Below are 16,107 nucleotides of genomic sequence, written 5' to 3' on the forward strand. Positions count from 1 at the left end.
ATGGCACGATGGTGGAGAGACCTCTTAGGGGTCTTCGACGTCCATGACGTCTGGCGGGGATTCAAATTCCGCGGTGAGTGGTATCAGATCCTTCCCCGCTGAAACTTGTCCATAGGGGTGGAAACGCCCCAGACGGTGCTGAGGTGGACGGCAGTGGGAAGAGGAACTGGGTGCATCAACCACAAGTGGCGGCGAGGAAGGGACGTCCGAGGTATCCATGACAGCCAATCCAGAGTCCTGGGCGGGGGAGGGAGCCGCCTATCCACCCGGAGGCGGAGAGGGCCGGCAGCAGGCCTGCAGGGAGACAGCAACCGGGGACAGGGACAGTGACTCAAGGACCACGTCCGTACCTGAAGGAGGTAGGGAAAGAGGTGGCGGCGCTCCAACTGTTTCAACGTCTGCACCAAAGTCACCGGCCATGGGCCGCGACGCCCGTGGCAGGTGTCCAACCAACCTTGCGCCCATACTCGCGGATCCACACGGCCGTGCCAGGGCATACCGCTGTGAGGGCCAGGAGTGGGGGTGGGAGGAGGGTGGCATCAGCAAGTGGAGCATGGTCCGCGGCTGTTGCCTATGAAGAAGCTCTGCCGGACTGCATCCGTCAAATGGCATAGTGCGATAGGTGCTCAAAAAGAGGGTAACGGCCGATGTGGTCGGAGATGTGTCGACTGCCTCAGTCAACTGGTGTTTAAAAGTGCGGACAAGCCTCTCTGCCGCGCCATTGGACGAAGGGTGGAAAGGGGGGCTACAGATATGTTTGATACCATTGGCCTGACAGAAGTCGTGGAAGGACGACGCCGTGAATTGGGGACCATTATCGGAGACCAACGTGTGTGGCAGGCGCTCAGTGCTGAGAACCTGGGCCAGGGCCGTGAGTATTGCCTCCGTGGTAGCGGATGCCATGCGGACAACATATGGGTATTTGGAGTAGGCATCAATGATGAGTAACCACATGGACACCAAAAATGGGCCCACAAAATCAATATGGATGTGATCCTAGGGCCGGCGAGGCACAGGCCAGGGTGCAGACGACTGAGGGGGGCTTGCCTGGTGATGCGCACAGACGGTGCACCCACTGACCAGGTGCTCAATATCGCCATTTATGCCAGGCCAATACACATGCCGGTGAGCCAAAACTTTCATACGGGACATACCCCAGTGCCCGTGGTGTAACAGACTGAGCACCCAAAGCTGCAATTCCGGAGGGATGACCACCCGTTGGGCAACCGACTCCGTGGCCAACAGAAGGACATCATCAACCACAGAGAGCCTGCGGGACAGGTGGCGCCAGGGGCTGAAATTGGACTGCATCCGACGAGTAACATAGGATGGCCACCTGTGGACCTCGTAGTTGAGAACCTGCCGCAAGACAGGGTCGCAGCAGGTAGCTGCAGCAATGTGAGCAGCCGTAAGAGGCAGACTGTCCAGCACATCTGGGCGGGCGGAATCAATGTGAAAGCAGAGGACCTCCTGTTGGTCAAAGGCAGGATCGGGGCCTGCTGGGAGACGTGACAAAGTGTCCGCATTAGCATGGTGGCTGGTGGGCCTATACCGGATGGTGTAAGCGTAATTAAGTAAAAACAAAGCCCAGCGCTGGAGATGTTGAGCTGTCTGCACTGGAAGGTGAGAGTGGGGTCCGAAAAGTGTAACCAAGGGTTTATGGTCCGTCAGGAGGGAGAACTTTGCCCCAAAGAGATAGGTATGAAATTTTTGGACGGCGAACACGATTGCCAAGGCCTCCTTTTCAATCTGGGAGTAGTTCCGTTGTGCTGGGGTCAACGTCTTAGAGGCGTAAGCGATGGGCTGTTCGGAGCCATTGGCATGCCGGTGCGCGAGGACGGCCCCAATGCCGTATGCCGATGTATCAGCCGCCACAACCAAGGAGCAGTCCAGAGAGAAGGAAGTAAGGCAAGGGCCGGAATTCAGCATTGCCTTTAAATGGAGAAAAGCCTGTGTCACAGGCAGGAGTCCAAGTAACGGAGGCAGCCTGGGGCAAGAACTTTAAGTAATAAGTAACCTTGCCCAAAAACACCTGCAGTACAGATAGGTCCTTGGGACGAGGAATGGCCTCAATAGCCGCCACATTACGACCTGAAGGGCGAATCCCATCCTCGTTGCCAAAAATGTTGCAACTTCGTCTGGAACGGTCGCGAGGTGTAAATGACGGCAAGCGCTGCGGGACCCGCAGAGAGGCCCGCGAACAACAACAACATAAAAGGAAGGGACGGACACGACCAACGAAGGACAGAACAAACAACAACAAGATCGAAGAACGGAGCCACAAGGAAACCTAAAAAACACGTCCACTCATACACACAACAAGAAAGTAAGTAAGCTGTCTAACGCGAGACGATGTGTCCACAGACGTACTCGAGATTAGACAGACTGACTAAGCGAGAGGGAGGCGCTTAAGTACGCTATCGAGGGTGCCGCTATTGGCCGCTGGCACCACGTGTTCCACTGTGGCGCCCTCACACTAATAGCGGCCAGGTGGCGTGCGCCGCCATAGCTTACAGCGCGGTGGTGCAGAGACCTGTAGGGGTCTTTGACGTCCATGACGTCTGACGGGGATTCAAATTCCACAGCACACAGTACCAGAGGAACAATAGACCAGAAGGAATGAATGGTATCATGAAGAGTATGAGGAGACAACAAGAACAAATAATGAAGCATATAAAAAGATGCAGGCCAGAAGAATGAGAATGCTTGTAGTTGACTGTATAGAAAAAAAAGGTGTGCAAAAAAGCAGATATTGAAAGCAAAGAAGAGAAGCTTTAACGAAAGACAGTTGCAGGACATTGAATACGCACTAATGAAAGCAGTAAATTCTACAGAAAGGTCAATAACCTTAGAAAAGAATTTCAACCAAAGCAACACAGTATAGAGGGAAAAATTGTGAAGTAGTAGCATCGCAAGGAGGAGTGTTACGTTGTTGGACAGAGTACTTTTAAGGAATTATCAGACTCCGTGAATACTGACACATGTGAGCTAACTGAAAACCAAGAAGTGGAAGAAGAGGAAAATGGGATGCCCTCAACACAAGAGGTTCGGCTAGCAGTAAAGAAACTAGCCAACAATAAGTCACCTGGCAATGACAGCCTGCCAGTTGAGCTTATTAAATGTGGTGGAGAAAATTTAGTTAGATGCATCTCAGATAAGTGGAAGCAAAAAGTCATCCAAAATGATTGGAATATTGGTGTGATACGTGCTGTGCATAAGAAAGGGGACATCCTGGAATGTAAAACTATAGGGGAATAACATTATTAAATACCGCATATAAAGTATTCTCCTCCATGCGTTGTGACTGTGTAAATTCTTTTGCAGAAAAAGTGGTTGGGAGATATCAGGCAGGCTTTAGATCTGGCAAGTCAACTATTGACCAAATGTAATATAGAAACACATAATATATTTGTTGATTTTTAAAGCTGCAAATGACACTTTAAAAAGAAGTAAGCCTCTTGAAGACATGAATGAACTGGGCATACCATAAACAATTAATACACTTCATATGTTTGATTTTGGGGAAAATAGATTGAAGAGTATGGACCCAAGGAAATTTAGTACTAAATTTTGAAACTAACTGTGGACTGAGGCAAGGGGATGCACTTTCATATGTGATTTTCAGCATTGCACTAGAGAAGGTAATAAGGACAGCTCAAATCAACACAACAAGCACAATATACAATAGAATGCTGCAGCTTCTGCCCTATGCAGATGATGTGGATATTATTGCAATAACAGAACTAGCTGCTAAAGAAACATATAGGGCACTAGTGATAACAGCAATAGAAATGGCACTGGAAGTGAACATCAGTCAAACCAGATGCATGCGAATAATACGACCAGACTACAGTTTTAGAAATTTACCAAGTGCAATTAGAATCTGTTAGTGAATTTGTCTGTCTAGGAACACTGGTAACATCACAGAACGATATTAGTAAGGAAATAAAGCAGCACATCCACCTATCTAAGAAATGCTATTATGGTCTGTCTTCACAACTTAGTCCAAGAATCAGTCCAGAAGAACAAATCGTCAACTGAATAAAACTTTAATACTTCCAGTATGAACATATGTCTCAGAAACTGGGACACTGATATAATGGGTGTGAAGAGCTCATAGAATATTTTAAACAAAAGGTGTTACACAAAATATATGGGGCAACTAATGAAGACGGAGGATTATACAAAGGTCTTGAAATAATAAAGGTAATTAAAATAAACTGCCTGAAATGAGCTGACCATGTTTTTCGTGTGGCACATGAGAACCCAACAAAAACAGCACTGTTGCAAAACCCAGTGGAACAAAGAAGCAGGGGAAGACCAAGACTTTGTTACTTGGATGACATACTGTAGGATTTAAAAATTATTGGTGTCAGAGGATGGAGAAGCAAGATGCTGGACAAGGATAAATGGAGTGATGTCATAGAGCAGGCCAAGGCCCTTCAAGTGCTGTAGAGCTAGGAAGTTGTGGGATGCACAGAAACAAGTAATAGAAAATTTACATAATTTTAAAAAGTTAGAAACAAGAGCATTAAAGCTTATGATCGAAGTGATGTAACAGAAATAAATTGCAAGTTAACTGTTTTCTATTGCATATTTCTGTGGATTACGCACCAGTCCGCTGTAGGTAAGTGGTTGACTTTCCCTTGTTTTACGAATCAACATTTTGGGTAGTTCTAGTGTTTTCATTTACATTTTTATAGCTGTTGTGTAGCTTTGTGATATGATTCAGAAAGGCACACATCAATTGTTTTAAGGTTATTTAAAAATGAGCCACTGTTTTAGGTCATTCATATTTCTGATTTTTTTGTTTTTGAAAGTTGGCAGGTGTGTCAATATTTTGTTCAAAACTATTTTCAGTCATTGGTTATCTACCTTCAATTCTTGACTCAGTCATTGGTTATCTGCCTTCATTTTTCTTTCATGATTATCTAGTTCTTTGTTCAAATTTTGCTCATGATCATCTAGACTTTTATTCAAATTGTGATTACCATCGGTTAACTTCTGAATATCTGTTCTGAAACCTGCGACCACTTTTTGTAACAACTGCATTAACATGCCCACCCTCCCTATGTTTTCAACTTGATTGTTGCTGACCAATGCCTCTTATGATTCAGTGTTCATAGTCAGATTTCAACTTTCATTTTCAATTGCTTGTACAGTTTGAATTTCGTTAATTAATCCTGATACATGAATAGGTTCCATATCAAAACCATCCTGATCAACAGTCATCTCCATTACTTACATCACCATTCTCAGTTTCACTTGCCATTGTTATACTGCACACAGAATAGTCCACTGTGTGTATCTTTTCTCTATTTCAACACTGCATGAAAAGCTAGGTGTTGCTGAAAATCTCAGCTTACTCACTGTGCATTTCTGTTGGTAATTGGACTCTGGATCCAAAGTTTGCAGTATATGACCTCCTTGAACTGGTCTCCATATATATGTTGACATCTTGTAGTTTGGCTTACATTAAATAATGCCACTGTATCGCTCTCAACTCAAAGGAGCTAATGAGATATTTTCTTTCTTTGGTAATTTATGGACTCTGACAACGGCACATTTGATTGATATCATTAGTGAATCACAAACTTTACAGTTTTTCACAGAATCATTGCTCATTTCAATCAATTTACCTACACCCAGTTTTAGCTAAGTTTATGGTGCTGTGGTTCACACTGAAACCTTACGGGCATATAAAGCAGTGCAGATAATTAGCCTGTAAACACATTAGCAAGTGGGACTGACCAATGACTAACTCGAACCAATTCCGAACTGTAGTGACTGTGCAATGCAAAACACCTGCATGTGGAGCAACAGTAATCGCTATATCTGAAGGCCTTGGCAGTGGGCACAGATTACTCTAAAATGCTGAACTTTGCCAAAGCAGTGGCAGCTGCAGCAATATAATACATAATCTGTGATGAAGCTAATTGATAATCTTTGACAAATGTCACAAAGAATAACTAATGTATTAATATGGGAGGATACAGGATCCTCACAAACTAACGTAAGAAAGAACTTAAAATTGTCCTGCCTGATTGCTGCTAACTGAGCCTAATTGTACATTTCAGCAGTAAGTATATTTCATTAGATTGTATTGTTGTCATGCAGATATGGGTACATATCATAATCCTGAAAAATTTTCTAAACTTCAGACAGTTTAATGTGTAAAAATTACCCTGCTTATTCCATACATGGAATGATAGGTGCCAGCAAGGGTTGGGGGAGATTGGGCGGGAGGTGGGAGCAAGAGTGGTCACTTGCCCCCTCCTGGAATCCGGATACAGATTTGTTATTAATTACATAATTCTCTCAGATTTAAAACAATCATTGTTTGTGACATCACTGAACTGCTGATTTAACTTTGCCAATTGTGAAGAGAAATACTGCAGCTTTAGCAGGCACTATCTGTCTTGGGTTTTCTTCATTGTCACTCGGTTCACAGAAAATTATGCCAATTCCTTTGCGTGGCTGCAGTTTCGGTGCTGATCTGTAGTCAAGATGGATATGAACCTTTACATAACTGCTGAAATATTGCCTTCAATCAGTCGCTTCGTTCAACCCTTACTGAGCTGTAGAAAGGATCCAGCCTAACACCCCACTGCATGGAATCTGTCACCAATTCTCAACACACAGACAGAGCAGCAATAGATGTGCCAGTTGTTAGCCCCCTTTTCCCATAGGGTTGCCATTCCTCTTGATGCGTGAAGAAATCACAACAGTGGTTTACCATTAGTCTGTGGAAAAAGACGACTTGTGATGACTTGCAGATTCTGCATGCAGATTTAAATGACAGAGCTGTTGTAGTGCACTTGGAGAAACACAGCCATACTATATTATAGGTGTGTACACCTATACTTAATCCCACTCATATCAGTTAAAAAAATTTAAAGAGAGGGAAAGAAGTATGATATTTCAAGGCCTAAATGATGTGCTCTTTGTGACTAGGACCTTGTCTAAGTATGTGGGTGCAATACACTGTCACATCCAGTCACATAGCTACGAATTCTACAGTCCAGTTGGCACGATGCGTAATTATGACAAACAGGTGAGATGAGGATTAACTTGGTGCAGGTCAGGGGTGCTAAATGTTGATTCTACCATCCGATTCAAATACAGGTCTGGGAAATTTCTCACGTTCATCTAATCGTATGTTGATCCTGGGCTACCCTTTAATGACCCAAAAAAAATGTAGCTTTCGAAACACATTGTGTTCAGCTTCAGTTACACCAGTCAACATTAAAAAATAGAAATCATGAAAGTTATACAATAAATCCATTAAGATGAACAAACATGAAATTAAAAAAGCAAGCCAAGTATTATAGATAGCATCAAAGTTGAATAAACCACTGAAATACTTTTGCACTATTCAAAATATTTTCATAACTCACAATGGAAATACATCCTGAAATTCATAGAATTTTTTTCCTTCAGCATAGAGAGTATAGTTCACTATAAAAGTCTTTAATTGTGTGCACATTTTGTAATTTGTTCCCTTTCTTCTGAAATTGAAAAAGATCTACTAAGAGCTTGTAAAATCTTTATAACATTATGCCTGGTAAAGTTTTGTATTGTGAACAGTTTAATTCAATAACTTCACTTAAGTTTTTTTTTTTCCTGTGAAAAACTTGTATCATTCCTAAATAACCAAACAGGTTATGGGCCTAGGTGCACTACTGCAGGAATTGAAGAAACACAAGCTGTAAGTTTTATATGTACATGAAGTGTAAATTTTGAAATTCGCATATTGCAACTTTGTACATCAGTGTTACTTTTGGAGTGAAGTTCGACTATGGATTCGGCAACAGTAATATACATTGGTTTACTGGAAGGGCAATCAAATTGAAATACAAAGCAAATATCTGTCCACATGGTATTCCTGGAGCACTTGATATTATTGAAGGTGGGTTAGTTAAACCTGTAGAACTGGCAGAAGATGCCACTGCTCAAGAAAAAGAGACATATAAAAACAAACCAAATAATTATCTTAAGGCTGACAGCAATGCTTTAATTGTATTGACTATGAATATGATTGAGGAAACATTGCAGAAAATAAAGTGTCTTATACATCTCGAGAAGTATGAGCAGAATTGTGTAAATTATTTGATAGGGTTTTTGGAAGATAAAGTTTTTGACCTTTGTTTAAGATTTTTTGGATATGTGAAACATTCTAGGGATGATGTAGCAACTCATATATGAAACTGAAAAATGTGTGGAATGGTTTGAAGCAAGAAAAGGCCAAAGATGTAGAAATCTGGAATTACCCAATTTATTTTTAATCTGTAAAATTGTAGGCACACTACCCGATGAGTATTTTTCATTTAAATCCAGTTGGATGCTTATGTCAAAAAGTGATAGACTGTTGATAACTTGGCAGCTCAACTTTGTGCATATGAGAAAGCATTGTCGAATAAAGGAGGAGATTCTACACCTCAAGAGGCTCTTATAAGTAAGTCATTGAAACTGTCTCCTATGCAACTATAGTGGGAAGAGAAAGTTGTCTGTCATTACTGTAAGAAGCCAAATCATGTGATCAAGAAATTTTATTTCGACAGGGAAAAATCAGTTCATAATAAATTAAGACTGTTCATAACTGAAAGAAAGACTGCTGTGCATACAGTCAAAAACCTCTTAAGTGATAATGGAGGAGAGTTCAACAATAAGCAGACAAGGGAGATTTTACAACATTTTAATCTTCTATACACACCGCAGCAAAATGGATGCAGTGAAAGAGAAAATCGTACTCTTGTTGAAACAGCCAGGGCTGTGATGCATGCTCATGGAAACATTCCTCAGTAATTTTGAGCTGAAATGATAAAAATTCTGCAGCATGCATCCTGAATCAAACGGGACCGTCCAGTATTGTAAGGATGTCTCCATATGAAATGTGGTATCGAAAGAAGCCTGGCATGAAGCACCTACATATAATAGGGTTTAAATGTTATGATGTTCCAAAACAATCATGGGAGAAAATGGATCAAAAAGCAATAAAAGGGATTCTGATTGGCTATGACCATGGCGATGGTTATTGGCTCTGGTGTAAGAAAATTGTCAGTTAATGAGATCACAGCATGTTATTTTTGAAGAGAAAATAATGCAAAAGGAAAATCCAGTAGTTCCTATGGATCTTGATGTCTCTCATTGGAAATCTCAGAGTCATCAGACAAAATTAGGAGCAAAGTGAAATTAAGTTTCCAAGAGGAAATGAGTTTCATAATTATGATAATTTACAGGGCGAAACAGAAGCGAATTTAGAACAAATTGAGTTTGATAATTATGATGATTTACAGGATGAAACTGAAGAGAGATTAGAACAATCTGATGGTGGAAAAATTAGGCCACAATTGCATGAATGTTTAATGCTAAAATGTCCGAAAGGAGTCCAACACTATGTAATGCAGTTAATGATCTATAAGGAACCAGAATCTGAGTCAACGAGATGACTGAGATGACTAGAACCAGAATCTGAGTCAAAGAGATGACTGAGATGACTGGAAAGCAGCAATGGATCAAGAATTGGCAGGACATCAAGAAAATGGATGTGGACTGTGGAAGATTTGCCTCCTGGAAAGAGGACGATTCCATGTAAGTGGATATGTCAACTAAAGACTAATGCTTATGTGCTGGTTGACAGATTCAAAGCAAGATTGCTTATCAAAGGATTTCCTCAAAAGAAAGGGATTGATTATGAACAGACTTTCAGCCCTGTGGCAAAGATGTTGACTACTCGAACATTACTCAGTGTTGCAGCTAAAGATAAGGTGAACACTGCACATATAGATGTGACTACCACCTTTCTTTATGGCCACCTGAAGGAAATTACATTTATGACACCCTGAAGGTTGTAATGATGGTTCTCGGCAGGTATGTCGATTAATGAAAAGCTTATATGGCCTGAAAAATGCACCCACTGCTGTAATGAGGGATTCACTAATTATGTGATGGAATTAGGATTTAAAAGAAGTGAAGCTGCTCCTTGTCTCTTTATGAGACAGAAAGACTCTTACAAGGTTTTCTTCGTACTTGATGTTGATGATGGATTGATTGCGGCAAACAATGACAGTGAACTTAAAAAATATATTGGAAATCTTGAAAGAGAATTCAAAATAAAATCAAAGCCAGCATCATATTTCTTTGGCTTTGAAATTGATAGAAAAGAAGATGGGTCAATTCAAGTCAGTCAGACTCACTGCACCAAGAAGGTTTTGAAGCACTGTGGCATGAGAGATTGTAGACGGTGGCACAGAAGACAAACCTTTGAACGCTGAATATCCTTAAAGATGATCAGTTGGCAGGGTTGGCACAGGTTCTGGGAATCAGGGAATATCAGATAATTTCAAACACATCAGGGAAATTAGGGGGGAAAAAAACCACTGGAAAAATCTTGTTTTTGTCTCAGTAGATGAAATGGTTTGTTTACCGAGGTGTCATGCATCATCACTAACTGGGTGCAGCTGAGTACATGGGCTGCTTCTATACTCCCTCATTACTACTGCTTGTCAACTAGCCTTGCAGCCGCCAATGGGAAGCATGAGGAGCAGTTTGTTTGGACCTGATTCTCAGAGATTGTTGATGCAGCAGCCTGAGACAATGATCATGTGTGCATGAGTTTTGTCTGAGTGATAGTGTGAATGTGCATGTGCTCTTGTTTTCTGACGAAAGCTATGGCTGAAAATTTAGTTGAGAGAGGATGATTGTCTTTTCTATGGGCCTATCTGTGGCTCAGCAATCATCTTTATGATGAGTTGTGACCTGTCCTCATTATTATTGATTCTCAGAGTACTTGAGCAAATTATCTGTTGCATGTATTGATCACCGCGGTCTCATTTCATCAACATGCTGTCTGTGGCTTGTGAATTGTTGGCCACATGAGTGGATTTCTGTGCTAAAACCACAGGATGTTTCTGCAGGTATGTGTAATGGATCGGGCCTGCCGATCAGAAGCCATTCGCTTCCCACTAATGTGCATTGGATGTAGTCTCACCGACCTGCCCTCAGGCCGGGTCTGTTTCATGGTTTATCCATGGACCCAGGACTGTGGTGGTCCTCAGCAGGCCAGAGGCCATGGGTGATGGTTTTCAGGAATTGCAAATGTCTCACCACAAGTACGTTGTATCATGTGGCATTTTATAGACTTTCTATTTGTTCTAGTACAGTCTGGCACTTCAAAAGCAGTTTATATGTTAGAAAGTATAGACGTTAAGAAGAAGAAAATTGTGTCAGTCGCTGGCAGTTTGTACACTATATATTCTTATATTTCTCGAAAGAAAAATCACGCAATACCTGAAAATAATAGATATAACACAGTGGGTAATAACTGACAATAACGAACATAGTAGAACCAACATTCCATTGTCGGTCACCTACAGTGTTGGTTTACACAATTATCCTCTACCTTATACACTTCTTTCAACAGGCCTACTTTTTTCTGAGGTTATTTCTGAAATCAGTGAAGGTATTTGAAATCTGTCTTCTGACTCCAAGGAAATGCATGTTTTTGTCACCAGATGTGTTTCGTTTTGTTGAAATAAAGTAACATCACACATACACCATTTGGCTTACTTCCTCCATCTAAAAACAGTTCATTACAAAAGATGTTGATGTTAGTACTTAAGATTTTTGCTCACATCAGGGAACGCCATCTGCTCGCAATTTTTTTTTAGATATTTCCTCGTTTGCACTATTTTTTCTTGTACCATAGATGCAAAGACAGGTTGTCAACGTACGTCTTCACTTACTCTTGAAATCTCAAAATTTATCGGGAAAAATCCTAAAACTTGTCCGTAAATCGGGGAAATATAAGGGAATTTCACTTGAGGAAACTTGTGGCAACTCTGGTTGGGATTCCTGATGTATCTGATTTGTGGGACAAGACGAGACAATAGCATATGCTGTTGGAGGAGTATCTAGATGTCTTGAAAATCCAACAGAATGTAATGTAATAAGGGTAAAAAGAATTTTTCAGTATTTGAGAGGCACATATGACTATGGACTTATTTAAAAAAACGGTGAAGACAAAGACATTCTTGACTGTTCTAATGATGCTGATCATGGAAGTGATTTCGGGACTGGAAGATCTACCTCAGGTGTTCTCTGCCTGTACTTTGGTGCACCTGTCAGTTGGATGAGTCAGCTACGAACTTCCCTTGCAACCTCTACTACAGAAGCTGAAGTTGCAGTGGTTAGTGAAGCAGCGTGAGAAATGGTGTGGATGAAGAGACTTTTAACTGAACTTCGCCAGATAAAGGATTAGAAACCTTGTCTATGAGTGGACAATGAAGCTGCTGTTTGACTCACACAGAATCTTGAATTTCACCGATGGACAAAACATATTCCGTGTTTGAGAATTAGTTACAGCTGGTGAAGTTAACATTTCAAGTGTAGATACAGAAAATTAACTTGTAAATTTATCAAGAAACCCATTATTTGCGGTCCGACTAAGGAAGTTATGGGAAAATACGAGAGTCTGTAAGTTATTAAACAAGGGAGAATGTTAAATTTTTGCATTGTGAAAAGTTTTATATAATAACTTCACTGACATTTAAATATCTTTGGCTTACCAGGCACTAATTGTTTTGCATTTTGGCCTCAATGAAAATTTTATTATCGTTGTTAAGCGTTATTCTGTTGACTTCCAATGAACTAGTATGTGTGTGTGTGTGTGTGTGTGTGTGTGTGTGTGTGTGTGTGTGTGTGTGCGTGTGCGTTGTTTTTCTTTTAAATCTACAAAAAAGTTGTGTCATTCCTAAATAACCAAACAATGCTTATCTTTCCAATTGATTTTCATTTGCTGTTTGCCTATGTATAAATGATTAATGAAATTTTTAACACTATAGGGCCTCCATCGATTGAATCTGAGCTGCAATCCCTTGGGACAGGAGGCTGTGAAGCACCTTCAAGTGATATTCACATCATTATCTAGCTTAACTTCCCTGAATCTTCATGCTTGCTCACTTACTAGCGGACCTGAAAATATGCATCAATGCCGTATGTATATCCTTGTTTGATAAATTAAACTTCTGATTGCATAATTTAATTTTTTTATCAAATTATGGACACACCTGTTTTTTTTTTAACAGTATACTCACTTTCTGTTAACATGTGCAATAATTTCAGTCCTGTGATTTGTAATTTTGTGTCAATACAAATCAAGATTTGCTTTTCATATTTGGGTTTTTAGTACCATCACAAAAAAATTCTGTCATCAGTTCCATATAATTGTTCCATGTATCATTTGTGTGAAGTATTATAAACAGTTACTTTGCAACTCTTTACTGTTGTTAATTTTTGTACAGGGGTACAGACTTCCCATTTTCTAATGAGTATGTAAAAAATGAAAAGTAGTTTAATGTAGGCAGAAAGTATATTGTTAGTCTATACTATTTTTGCTACAAGTCTATATATAGATACAGGGTGTTTCTCCTAAGAGTTGTCAGGGAGATTTTCTCTGGTGTTTTGGCAGATATTTGCAATTTATTTTTTGCAGTCTGTAGCTGGATGCCGCCCAAACAAATAGTGACAGTAAAGCATGGTGAATAACCAGTATTCCAACAGCAGTTACTACTAAGCAGTGCTACTGAGTGGCAGTAGCAATCAGCGTGGGCCTGGTTGGTGCTGTCACTGCCGGAGAACTGGGTAGTCTTCCAAGCTAATTAGGGACTGCTCTATCAAATGGGCACATCAAATTTCACTTTAAAAATCATTTTGCTCGTAACAGGAAATGAACCATTATTTTTCTATGAGCATTGGGCATCACATGAAAGACTTGATGATCAGTATTTGTTTGTCCTGACTCCAGCTATAGATTGCAAAAAAGAAAATGCAAATATCTGCTGAAGTGCCAGAGAAATGTGGCTAATGGCTCTTAGGAGACACACCCTCTATATGTAACTGTATTTAATAAAATAAGCTGTCTGTTTGCATTTAAGACTAACTTAGCTACCTGCCAATAAAAATAATTAATTTTTGAAAATATAATATAATTAGATGATACAATATGATTCAGTTTTTCCTTCTCATCCTGGGCAACTTTTCTGTAATCCTCCCCATTTCCTAAACCTCACCAGTCCTTTTCCTTCATCTTTCTTCCTTTCTCTTCAACCCTTCCATCAGAAGAAGGAGCCACTGGCTCTGAAAGCTTTCACATTTCACTAACTTTTATGTATTTTCTCCCGTCACTGCTAGGTGAACAGCTTTTTTGTCTATCCAGTTATATTAGTTACCTGTCAGTGATTCAAATCATTTGACACAATTTTTTGTCATAACATAATTAACTTCCATTGTCACTAAGGTCAAATTTAATAAACAATAGTGAAGATCCCCCCCCCCCCCCCCCCATCCAGTGTCGATGATATCTTGTTTGTTATTTTACTTTGTTTAATCAGACTTTGTTAGAGAATAATGTTACAAAAGTGACATCAAAATGTCTTATCTTTTCAAAGAGGTGTCTCATGAGCTGATCACACATAGGCATTGCATATTCTTCTTGCTTTGTGCAGTAAAATGTATTTTATAAAATCTTGTGCAAGGTGTAGTTTTCTGAACATTGTTCTCAGCAAAAGTTCTTTTCTAACTAACCTCTTGTATAGTTTGGTACATATTTGTCATTTTCTCTTCCTTTCCTTTTTGGCAGTTGAGTTACTTGAAGAACTGGATGTAAGTTTTAATTGTCTTGGTCTCGAAGGAGCTCGAGACTTCCTGAAACAAATATCTGCAGTAAAAATAAAGGAACTTAATTTGGGTAGCACACAGTCAGGATGTGAAGATGGCTGTAGTGCGATTGCCCGGGATTTAGCTATCTTTCTGGCTGGTGCAGGTTGTGAGCCAGAGAATTTGGAAAGCTTGGACCTCTCCAACTGTAACTTAAAGGATACAGATATATGGGAACTACTTAGGTAAAAACTACAAGACTGCTATATCATTGTGCTAATCGATAAATTTTTAGTAACTGTTATAATAAACATGACTTTAGTAAAGAACCTATTGAAATTGCCTATTAGTTAATTTTTTTCTTCTCATTTCAAATTTAGGCCATTACAAAAAGCAACAAACCTCAAGCGACTCCGTCTGCAAGGCAACACAGCTCTCACATCTGTTTCACTACGACGCCTTTTGCAGTTGTGCATTCAACAAATCGACCTTTCAGGCTGTAATTCTGTGTTACTGCACTTAAGTGGCACCTCACCATTGTCATGGCTTCCACCTGTGAGTTATTCAAGAGAAATAATTGTGTCAGCAGATCTGAGTACTGTTGATTGGGGTGCACAGTGCAGCATCCGTAAAGCTCCAGGAGGACTATTGTTCATAACCTCAAATGCATAATTTGTTTTATTCATTATGAATTAAAATTTTGAAACCAACCATTTTTTACCAGATAGATTATAAGGCATATACATCAATCACATAGTTATTGCAACACATAATAAGTCGGTATCCTCCATTCAATTATATTGTTGTTTACAACAGGTGTATTGTATGTTCGCTCGAGTTACCACGATATTGTTTGATATGAATTGTATAGCAGTGATGGCTGCTTGCTTGTTTTAATTGTAAACAATTATATCTTTTCTCAATAAAATTTTTCAGGGTATATGACCACATTGCCAGTACATAAAATTCTCCAATGTTGTAAATGGCCTTCCTCAAGCAAAACATCCTGAGGAATTTTATATATTGACAGAGGGGTCACATACACTGAATCAAAAAATTTATTGGCAGTGACAACGGCCACAGAAGCCTACACTTACAATTATATCTTTTGTGTAATTCATTTCTGTGCACTGATGAATCTGTGTGGATGAGACAGTGATATTATGTGGAACACTCAGCTAAACCTCTGTGTTCGGTAAACTGTTTGAAAGAGACTCAGTTTAGAGATTAGTTCTACATATTATGGAATTACACAGATCAACAAGATTGAAATTTGGCATCATAAAAAAGGCTAATAGATCATCATTACCAGTTTATTAAATCAGATTTACCTTTCCTCTGTGCTGTCTTTACATACACGATGCATACATTGTAGTTTATTTAAAACATCGAGTTCAAAAGCTATGTGGAAAGTACAGAGTGAGACAAAATATCGAGCGATTCTAAAAAGTA

The 16,107-nt window shown here is 40.1% G+C and overlaps 1 protein-coding gene across 3 annotated transcripts in view; it reads left to right on the forward strand.

Moving 5' to 3' along the window:
* LOC126475169 (tonsoku-like protein) overlaps positions 1-15,750 on the forward strand; it is a 271,206-nt gene extending 255,456 nt beyond the window's left edge. For 2 of the 3 annotated variants that reach the window (XM_050102798.1, XM_050102797.1), the window contains exons 24-26: positions 12,843-12,993; positions 14,639-14,900; positions 15,036-15,749. In XM_050102798.1, coding sequence (XP_049958755.1) covers positions 12,843-12,993; positions 14,639-14,900; positions 15,036-15,327 — 705 coding nt within the window. In that variant the 3' untranslated portion in view covers positions 15,328-15,749. Of the gene's footprint in view, positions 1-12,842; positions 12,994-14,638; positions 14,901-15,035 lie in introns of all 3 variants that reach the window. The other variant, XM_050102799.1, reaches the window with a different exon arrangement.
* Positions 15,751-16,107: the final 357 nt, after the last annotated feature.

This window comes from Schistocerca serialis, chromosome 4 (genome assembly GCF_023864345.2).
Source record: "Schistocerca serialis cubense isolate TAMUIC-IGC-003099 chromosome 4, iqSchSeri2.2, whole genome shotgun sequence".
In the NCBI taxonomy this organism is placed as follows: Eukaryota; Metazoa; Arthropoda; class Insecta; order Orthoptera; family Acrididae; genus Schistocerca; species Schistocerca serialis.